The sequence below is a fragment of the Heteronotia binoei genome, chromosome 5, assembly GCF_032191835.1.
Source record: "Heteronotia binoei isolate CCM8104 ecotype False Entrance Well chromosome 5, APGP_CSIRO_Hbin_v1, whole genome shotgun sequence".
Classification (NCBI taxonomy): domain Eukaryota; kingdom Metazoa; phylum Chordata; class Lepidosauria; order Squamata; family Gekkonidae; genus Heteronotia; species Heteronotia binoei.
This window is the reverse complement of record NC_083227.1, coordinates 147,322,584-147,333,373: the sequence shown is the minus strand read 5'-3', so window position 1 is coordinate 147,333,373 and position 10,790 is coordinate 147,322,584. Positions and strand designations below refer to the sequence as shown.

The 10,790-nt window shown below is 45.2% G+C and overlaps 1 protein-coding gene across 1 annotated transcript; it reads left to right on the top strand.

The window, feature by feature from the left end:
• Positions 1 to 1,155: 1,155 nt before the first annotated feature.
• Positions 1,156 to 9,469, top strand: MSX2 (msh homeobox 2). Its single transcript, XM_060240566.1, has 2 exons — positions 1,156 to 1,679; positions 7,407 to 9,469. Exons 1-2 carry the CDS (start codon positions 1,343 to 1,345, stop codon positions 7,829 to 7,831), a joined length of 762 nt encoding a protein of 253 aa, XP_060096549.1. The 5' UTR covers positions 1,156 to 1,342; the 3' UTR covers positions 7,832 to 9,469.
• Positions 9,470 to 10,790: the final 1,321 nt, after the last annotated feature.

The window sequence follows — 10,790 nt, the reverse complement described above, 5'->3', positions numbered from 1 at the left end:
CAGATGAAGGAGCCCGAGACTCAAGGCTCCGCCGGCTTCTGCCAAATGCATCTGTTTGTCATCAAGGGCTAGGCGCCTGCAAATTGCATTAGCAACATAACCATTTTTTTTTAAGCAACCCTCTTTCTTTCTGGGGCATTTAATTGGTTCGTATACATAGTTTGGAGCGGGGGGGGGGTGCCTTCCTGTTTGCTAAAGCGACCCATTCAACTAATTGGTTAGAAGAGGGTTTGTTGGCATCTGATGACGCAGTCAGAGCTTGGGGAGACCCCCCCCCGGATGTTGATGGGGCGCGTCTATTCCATTCAGCGGCTTGGAAGCCAGTGAATCCCTGTATCCGAGCCATCGCTGCGGCTTCTAGATCTGTGAAATCCGGGGCGCCCCTTCCTTTTGCCCCCCCCCCCCCCCAGGAAGCAGGGCCTCTGTCAACCAAGTCACTTCGTGAAGGGCACCCACCCCCAACCAAGCGTCGCCCTTCTAGGTTCACCCGGTAACCTGGAAGTGAAACGCGCAGTCTCTGGCGCCATCCCTTCCCTAGGATCGCCCACCAGCAGCCTTCACCGCGGCTTGCCTGGTAGGGAAGCGCCAATCTGCTTGGGGGGGGGGGGGGGGGGGGCGGCGGGCCTGCCTCGTAAGACACTTTTGGCCCCACCGTCCAGCTCCCGCCATCCACGAGGTGGGCTTTGGTCCTAGGCGGATGACCTCAACGTCGAGCGAGCCCCCCTTCCCCGTTGTCAGTCGAGGGGGCTTCTTGGCAGAACTTCGCGATCGGTGGGTTTTTTTTTTTTTTTGGTTCCCCCTCCCTAAGCGCGGGGCGGGGGAGGCGGGAGAGGGAGAGGTCCGCGCTCTCAGAATTTCCTCTTCATCTCATCAGCCCTAATTACTCCAGTGACTTTCCTGTTTTGGCAGAGTTACAGCGCTAGAAAGCTCCCTAATAACACAGCTCCGTTCGCTGCCCATGTCATTAACTTCTAATTTATTTAAAAGGCAAAAAAAAAAAAAAAAAAAACCCAACACACACAATCTAGGCTCCGAGCCGTTCGGAGCCAATGGCCTGAGTCATCGCCTGACGTCACCGCCCGACGCCTCTCTCATTGGCCCGGCCGCGCTTACTCAACTTCCCAAAGGAGGAAACGGCCAGGAGTCTCCCAAAAAAGGGGAGGAAAAAAAGTTTGCTGGGCTGTTACGCTGGATGCGAGCGGAGCGGGCGGGCGCCTCCTGAGCCAGCGGCTGTTTGAGTGGCGCAGAGTAGAAGGCGGCGGCGGCGGCGGCGGCGGACTGCGGGACGCGGAGCCGGGCCGGCAGCTCCTCTGGGCAGGGATCTTTGCGCGGGCGCGCCGCGATGTCTTCTCCGGCTAAGGCGAAGGAGGTTTTCTCCTCGGACGAAGAGGGCGCCGCCGCCGGGGCGGAGGAGCACCGCAAAGTCAAGGTCTCCAGCTTGCCTTTCAGCGTGGAGGCGCTCATGTCCGACAAGAAGCCCCCCCGAGATGCCAGCGCGGGCCTCGAGGGGGCGGGCTTGGGGACGTCCAGGCCTTTGCTCTTGCCCGGCCACGGCTCCAGGGAAGCTCCCAGCCCCGGGGGGCTTACAAAAACCTTCGAGACCTCGTCGGTGAAGTCGGAGAACTCCGAGGATGGATCGTCGTGGATCCCGGAGGCCGGCAGATACTCCCCGCCCCCAAGTGAGTGTTGGCCCCGGAGATCGGGGTCGGGGAAAACAACTGGCTTGGAGGGCGGCGGGGAGGAGAGCCTGAAAAGACTCCGGGAGGGAGGGAGGGAGGAGGATCGAGTGCTAAGCCTGTGTTAGCCCTTGCGCTAGTTGCGCTCTGGCGAAGCCCGAAGGAGCACAGGCAGTGAAGGAAGGAGCCCTCGGCTTGGACCTGGGAAACCTCAGCAGCGTTTCACCGGGCTTGGGGGTGCAGAACAGCAGAATGTTATGCTGTTCCGGAGGGGGGGGGGGACGGACGTTCAACACCCTTTTAAAAAACCAACGAGCGAGTAAATCGAAATGAACCTTCGCCGGCGCTGCGGCCGCGACCTTCTCGATGCTGGGGGTTTCGAACCCGGTCGCGGAACTGCCCCGCGAGAGATTCCCGAGGCTGCCGGCGATTGCCCTCGGCGTTCCCCACCCGCCCAGAAGGCGCCCCCCCCCTCCCCACAAGCCGATTTGAAGCGTTGGGGGGAAAAGTCAGATCCGGGAGGAGGAAGAGGAGGTTTGGCCTGCCTCTTAGAAACCGCCTCGCGAGTCCGGCGCGAGGGGGTCTGGGGGTGTGGTTGCCTGCCTCCCTTCGGGGTCCCGGGCCTTCGACGGGGCTGTTTCTCTGGCTTCCTAGCTTCGAGGGAAACAGCGCCGAGTGCAGCCTGGGAAGCTGGTTAGGCAGAATCGTAGGCTTTGCCCTGTCGGGAAATGGGAGCCTGATTAGCATCGCCTCCTGGTGCTTTGCTCTGGTGCACCTGTTCACCGGAGGCTGCCTCTAGGCTCCCGAGCGCACCTCCGCTGGCTCGCTCGGCTCGGCAGAAATGCGGCGCGCCAGCCACCGCGGGGGCCTCCAGGCGCAGCGCGAGGAGAATCCAGAAAAGGCTTCGGATTCACTCGCCGCCGACTGCTCCGTAAGCGCCCGCTCCCCATTGCGCACCGAACAGCCCTTGTTTGGTCAGGTTCTTGGGCCCAACCGGGCTGTCCGTTTTCAGTCTTCTAACGGCTGTTTCCTGGGGTCTGGATTTTTCCACGTCTTTTTTACGAAGCGGTTTCCTTGTTTTAGCTCAGGTCTTCTTTTACCCTCCCAGTTTCGTTTTTCAGTTTCTGCCCTTGACCCTCCCACCTTTGATACCATTTTCCTTCGATACAGATGGGCCGGCAGGAATGGGTATATAAAGCCACCTGTATTCTTCCCTCGTTCCATCTTGTACTGGGGAGTTACGGGGAACACACTATAATAGCTGAAAAGTAACCTATAACTTTGCTTTTAATGGCCCATCCTGTTTATTTATTAGCACGTAGTCAGGATCTGGCAATACTGATAAACACTTCATTTATATTATTTCAAAACGTAGGTTATGAATTTATATTATTTCAATATAGTCTATACTATATTGTACTGAGATAATGTTTTATGTTGAAATGTTGTAATTGTTATATGATGTGAGCCGCCCTGAGCCTGCTTCGGAGGGGAGAGTGGGATATAAATAAAATATTATTATTATTATTATTAAGGCATTACTAAAAAAAAAAAGACATACAACAATTCCAGTTCTACAGAAAAAAGGTTCGATCATGTTTCAGATGACAGTCAATAGGTTAAGTTCACTTTCTTGGAATGGAGAGAAAAAGTTTCTTCCCCATTCTAGCAGGATATTCAACAGTGACTTTATCCATTTCTGCCACAAGTTTCTTCCCCATTCTAGCAGGATATTTAACAGTGACTTTATCCATTTCTGCCACAAGCGTTACCTTATTGGAGCAGAAAGCTAACCTAACTATATATTTTTGAAGTTATATTTAGGACATGCAGGGGCAAAGTGATGGGAGTTTAAAAGTTAAGCTTAAAAGCTTTCAAGCAGTCTCAGAACCAAAGTATATATTACTGGTTTCCAGTCACGTACAAAATCTCAGGAAAGGGCTTTTGCTGTAGGAAACATAGGAAAGTGTTGCTATCTGTACTAATGTCTATATTTTTATTTCTGCTTTTTCCCCCAGCAAAGCCTCTATGTAGAAAATCAAGGCCCAGTTTCCTTTTCCTTCTCTACATTTCCTTGTCCTCTTGCCAGAGCCTGTGTGTGTTGTATTTATTGAGGAAATATCCCATTGATTTAAATTGTCCCAAGTGAACATCGTAGTGACTGTAGGCTTAGAAGGCCCATAGCTCAGTTCTAGGCAAGTGAAAGCAGAAGTGCATCCATTTAGTTCAATGGGGCCCTCTCCCAGTTAAGTCTGTTTAGGATTACTGCTTGGTAACCATTCCCCCAAAGCCATCAAAACCTGGTGATAATTTTCAGCCTCGGCTTACTGTTTATGACTTTTGTCGTGGAAACAGTAATTAAGAAGAAGATACAATCTGAACAGTAGCATAATTGAGAAGATATACTGACAGTTTTTTTTTCCTGTGCCATCACAGGAAACTGCTTGGTATTCTAAGTCTGAACAGAATAAGTTGTTACTATTAGGCTCCCCCACATTTACGTGGGGGGTTGAAGACATGGATTTGACTTAGGTTAAGGCAATGTCCCTAAAAAGATTCTAAACTCTCCCAGTAACAATTTGGGGGTAAAACAGTGACGCTTTCTAAAGAGTGGATTTTTTTCCCTTCAGAGTCTGTGACTTGTTAAATGACTTCAAATATACTTACAACCCCTTCATTGACTCTCAGTTGTATCCATTCCTTTGTAAAGAAAAATTGATTCCTTGATAATAGTGCATCTTCCTTGGCCAATTTAAAAGTTATCTGGGGAAATTTGTTTTCTTACAGATTTTGATATGAAGTACAGGGATACCTGCCTAGTAAGTTGTTTTTTTTAAAAAAAAAATACTGTAGTCTGCATATAATAAAGTGAACTTCCAGGCTTTCAGTCATTCTTTGGGGACATGGCACCCAGCAGAAGAAATATGGGGATATACCGGTAGTTTGGAAGAAGTTGAAAGAGAAACAAGTAATAATAGAAAGGTATACAGGTGACTGACTTGGTTAGAAGGCCATCACAAATGATTACATAGATGATGGCATACAAAAATTTGGTTTCTGAAACAAATGTTATGCCATTGCTTTTTGTGTTGTCTTTTTAAAAAGGCATTTATCCTGCGTTGCTTGCTTCATTTTTATAGTAAATCAAAGTTACGAAGTCGCACAAACTGAATAATTTCATATCCATTTTAACAGAGAATCTCATATGTATGAGATATATGCATACATATCTCTAAACTTGTTCAAATATTTGTTGCTGAACTTAACATTTAGTGTTAGAATAATTCCAGTATATAGCAAACAGAGGCCAAGTCTCTACAAAATCATAGACATACCTCAGTTTCTGTGTCCACATATTCCTGTCAAGTTGTTTACTTCACAAAACCTTCCTTAATCAAACACTTCTGATTAAGTGCACATTGAAAGATCACTGGCTTAAAAGTGCCTCATTAAACTCAGATAAAAATACATTCCTGTGCATATTGAAATGCATTCTATAAAAGTTACATTATAAAATTTCCACAATTGACATGTGTTGCTGATATTGTGCACCTGATAAACACTTGATGATATGGAGAAAGATGTTTTGTTTTTTGAGCAAATTCAAGTTTTTACTGCAGAAATCAGCTTTCTAGTTGCTAACCTCACTCAGCATCGCAGAGCATAGTTATTAATAAATGATCCTAGGCTTTGCTTTTAGTGTGGTGAGAGGTGAGACTGAAAATTTCACGTGCTGTATTCCAATAACACCTTCCCCCCCCACCCTGCATTATTTAAAACATTTCTATTCTGTGGTTCTTTGGGGCTTATAAGGTAAAGCTTAACTAGCAACCTGACCCTAAGCATCTATGTTTCATTGTAAACCACACTGATTTAAGTAGGATTTATTCTGTATGATTACGATTGCAGCTGTACTGCATTTTATATTTCCAAAGTCCTCCTTACATTCTAAAAGGGAAGGGGGGGAGCACTCATCATTACTACTACATTCTCAATAATGCCAGTGATGTCTTGGGTTGGTATGCTTCTTGATTGTCCAAGTAAAACTTTTTTTCGTAATTGAGATTCTCCTTAACATTGTCAGTACAATCCTAGTAGAGTTACTCCCATCTATTGATTCCAGTAGACTGGGGTAACTCTTTGTAAGATTGCATTGTGTGATGTTCAGCACAAGCATTTAGAAGTCCCAGTGAAGTCAGTGTGCCTGTTTAGTATTTCCTGGCCACTGAGACAGTGCTAGGGAAGGTCTACACTATTACTTTGTAAATTACAGAGTTGTAATGGAACAAGATATGAAACAAATCCCACTTCTCCTATTAACTACAGATGTTTTGTAGCTATATATTTTTAAAGTTTTAACATATGTCATATGTTGACGCCATATGTCCGCCTCCCTTTCCCTTAGTGTCTTCTCTGGCTGGGAATATAATGGGGGAAACTTGGGCAGTTGACTCTTTGCTCACAGATCAGAAGTCGCATAGATTTGATTGAAAGCTTTAGTAGTACACAGAGATAGGGGGCATCTCTTTCCAGACCTATTTCAGGGCCCTCAGACAAAGTTTCAGCTAAAATGTGTGATCAAATATGTCATTCCCAGTGAATAAATCCTAGCAAGTAACGGCTGGGGATGCATTTCTTTCTACCCCTTCTGATTTCTAACTCATAGTCAATTCTTTTACTAATCTTTCCCCTATCAGTACTCTGTTTCAGTGGTGATTTGCAGACCTCTTTGTTTCTTCATGTCTTCCTGAGAGGTCTGGCATAGTGGGATGAGAGGCTTCTAGATATTCTTAACAACTGCAGAGCTTCTCACTAGAGACTACATGTAGAATGTTGGCAGAAAATACAGGTGGCTGGCAATTCATTCAACTCGGCAAGGTAGAGTCTTTGTAGCATTCATCTGGATGACAGGCAGGGTCAATTGTCCTCTCTGCTGTGGTCCTGGAAAGCCTTGGGTACTTCCAGGGAGATAGAGAGCTACAGCTGAAAGTAACAATGCTATCTCAAGAACATCATGACACTTCCATGATGATGATTATTGTTTCATTCTGGCACACTTTTGCTATAATGATCATAGCATTTAAAAATTCGAGTAGGATACTGTTCAGAATACCCTCTGAAACCTTTTTAAAAAAAAAGTTAATTGTTCACCGAGATCCCACTGATGCGAGGCAAAGGAAATATCTTCCAGCGCAACTGCGCACTTCACAGTCTTACCAGTTTTGAACTATTTTTAAAGGGATCGGTGATGTTTTAAAGCTGTTTTAACACATTGGTCTTCTGTTTTCAGTTTGTTTCCCAGGGTCAATGTGACGAGCACATGTATCCTCCTGTAGCACCCATCAAGGAGTCAGGATTAGTTGCTGCCTTCTGTGGGACAGCAAAGCCAGTTTTGCTGCGCTTGTGTCAATAGTAGTGGGCAATACAGCAATCTGGCTAAACCTTTTCGTTGAGCCACTTCGATAGGTTTTGGTAAAACCACTTTTAGGACATCTGCATTACGAACTGATAATAAGTGAAAAAACAGTAGCATAATTCATTCATTCATTCTCCATTTTTTGAACAAATACGTACAGTCAAAATTTGCTGTGTGCTCTCCTTCCCATGCCATCAAATCAACATAACCCCATGTCAATAGGGTTTTTTGCTGTCTGATACTTGTCTAACTTTTGGCAGTTATTGTGTATTCCTTCTTTGGGGGGGGTAACTGATCTTTGTTTTTATTTCCAGGGCACCTGAGTCCCACGGCCTGTACATTGAGAAAGCACAAGACCAATCGGAAGCCCCGAACACCTTTTACCACCTCTCAGCTGCTGGCTTTGGAACGCAAATTCCGTCAGAAGCAGTACCTTTCAATTGCTGAAAGAGCTGAGTTCTCCAGCTCTCTTAACCTCACAGAGACCCAAGTCAAAATCTGGTTCCAAAACCGGAGGGCCAAGGCAAAGAGACTGCAAGAAGCTGAGCTGGAAAAGCTAAAAATGGCTGCCAAGCCCATGTTGCCTTCTGGCTTCAGTCTCCCTTTCCCCATCAACTCCCCAATCCAAGCTGCCTCGCTCTATGGAACATCCTATCCCTTTCATAGACCTGTGCTTCCCATCCCGCCTGTAGGACTCTATGCTACTCCTGTTGGATATAGCATGTACCACTTATCCTAAGAAGACTGGAATATATCACGGCAATGCTATATAGACTTCCTGGTGGATCTTGCCCTGTCCAAGAGCGCAGTACAAAAAGCCAGTACTGGTTGTTTTCCTGCATGGTTGTATGTGCCTTATCAAGTATATAAGAGTTTGAAAGTAAAGCAGAGCCCATGCTCTGCAGGTTGGGGAACCAGCCAGGTGTGATCTCAACTCTCAAAAACTGATTCTGAAAGAAAAGTCGTCCCCCCCCCCCCCCCAATGCTTAAACTAATATAGTTTGTTTATATACTGCAGGGGGGGGGGCTCACTCTTAAATCATGTGTTCGCAAGGCATATTTGTTTTCCTTATGACGTTCCTAGTGGAATACTGAGATATGGGGCTTTTAAAAATAGGAGTACATCAACATTTACAGTGAGGAAATTTCCAGTCAGACCCTATGCACATGTTTTCAGAAGCAAGTCCCATGGTATGCAATGGCACTTGTTCCCATTTAGTGTGTGTGTGTGTGTGTGTGTGTGTAGGAATGCAGGGTTCAATTTGTTGTGACTGGATAGGGGAAGCTTAAAGATTGACTGGTGAATCTGCTTCGTTTAGAATACCAATTTCAGAAGTAAAAATCAATGTTAAGAGAAACAAATGTAAGACAGGGCAAACTTGAGTTGCTGTCTGTCTTTCCTCATGGGCCTTGGACTCCACCGTGTTCCGTAAATTGTATTTTAAGTCGCTGGGATGTTGAAATAAAAAGATATTCTGGACCGGATGAGCACTGGTGTGGTCCAGTAAAACAAGAATTAGGTTTTAAAATGCGGTTCTTAAAAACTGCAATTCCCTAATATTTGCCGAGGAGCAGATATAAATGGAACTGATTCTGTAGAAAAGGATTAGCTTGAGAAAAAGTGAGGTGAATAATGATTTTGCCAGCCTTTAGTTCACAGTTTATTCTTGCTTCTAGAATGACATGTAAAGATGGGTGTGCAGTATGCAGCAGCCAAGGAAAAAGAGTAGGTTGTAAAAGCTTTGTCTTAACACTATTCTCCCTTGTTTGGTTAATCATTGCCACTTAACAGTTAAGAGAATTTATACTTTGCTATTTGATGCTCAGGCAAAGTTAGGATAGAGGTATGAAGAAAGGCGTTGCTTGTGAGTCTATCAAAACCATGTTGCAGCGCAGTGTTGTTTTTATTGATGTTGTATTGTGTTAACCATTATTAGCTTACAAAAATGAATTATGCTTGAATGTTTCTTGAAAGACCCATAGACCCAGCAAATTTATGGGAACAAGATGGTGCCAGTCACATCAGCAAAATTACCCCTTCCCTTTTCATTTTGAGGAAGATGGGTCCTATTTTGTTCTAATTGTTTTGTTATTGTTATGGCTAAACTTAGTGGTAAAATGTCTATAGAGGATGCAGATTGCTGAAGACTGGACTTCTCCGGGATATTACAAAGGAAAGAAACCACAAGATTTTTGGTCTTCTCCCTACCACAGGCTGTGTTATAAGTTCTGCCCATTAGCTCAGTTCCACCCTTTTACCCCCAGCCTACTAAAATCCCTTTGAAAGGGATGCCTTGTACAATTTTATATATTTTATTGAAGATTTATTATTTCTTATCTCTTTTATTTAGAATTAAATTAAAAAAAACTTGTTTAATTGTGTGTGGATCTGTCAGTACTTGGAGTTCTTTTTATAAGGGGGAGAAGGACATTTTCCATTTGGGGAGGGGGAGATAAGATCAAAGAATCTTCCATTTCTGCAGGGGGGTAAGTTAAGATCAAAGAAATGCTGAGAATTATCACCTTTAAAACTGCCTTTATTTTATGCGGTTTCCATTTTTCTTCACTCTGAAGAAAAGCCAGCCTTCAGTGATTAGTCAATGGAAAAATGGATATCATACGTTCCAAATAAAAAGAGAAATCGTTAAACCTCTCCTGTTATTTCATATTGCTTTAGCATTTTTACTGTACAGACTTTCCATAGCAATGTTCTGGTTTCTTCCTTTATCTTTTGAAGTGGCAGGATTCTGATTTTGATGAATTGGAGATTCCCTAGATGATAGCTGGGCTGATTTGAATGACAACATCTTTTATAATGGTATTCATTGTGTACACCAGGGAGTAAGCAGCAAGGACATTTCCCTGCTGGATTAAGTCAAAGGGGAATCCTGGTTCAGTCAAAGGTAGTAAAAGGACCTGAATTTACTCTGGTTGCCACACAGGTTTTCCTGAAAGGTAGCTCTCAGGCAATTCAATGGGACTTGCTTCCAAGTAACTGGTTTTCCTTATCAGGTCGAAGTGCAGGGTCATCGCTAGAGGTCATCACTCTTCTGCCTATCAAGTCCCCTTTAATATTGTGTGATTTGCTTCCAAGTCTAAATGCACAGCATAGGGCTTGCGTTCTTCTGTTTCTTAAAGCAACTCATTTCTACCTGTCATCTGATTTCAAAGCTTCCTCTAGTCTAGGCTGTCCATCAGAAGTAGCGCTTGGGCCATCTGACCTCTGCCTACCGGAAATGGGCTGAGTAGTTTTAGAGGTGTGAAGACAAGTGGGTGCCATGCCAAGCCAAGACTCAGCTGGAAGGGACCTGAAGGGTTCCAGAAGGGGGAGGTTTCCAACACTGCTGGTATGGTGCTTCTTGTAATGCTCCCAAGTTTGACTCTGGATGTTGCCTGAAGCTTTGTCCTTCACCTTGGGGAAGGAGTGATTTTATTTAAATACTGTTTCCTACTGGTAACAAATGAATTGCTTTTTCTTTACAGAAGGGTTCATTCTGACCCATCCCGGTCTGCCCCCTTTTTTACCTTTCCAGGGCAGAGAAGGGGTTTTTTTTGAGTCAGAAAAGCGCTTCCCACCCTGAAGCAGCCAGTTCCTTAATTTGGCAAATTAAAGATGCCAGGGATGATGGCTGGGCCGATTCTGCCAGCCCTTCGGGAGTCATAAGCATCTCTCGGGTTCCTGGGAGAGCTGCTGACTG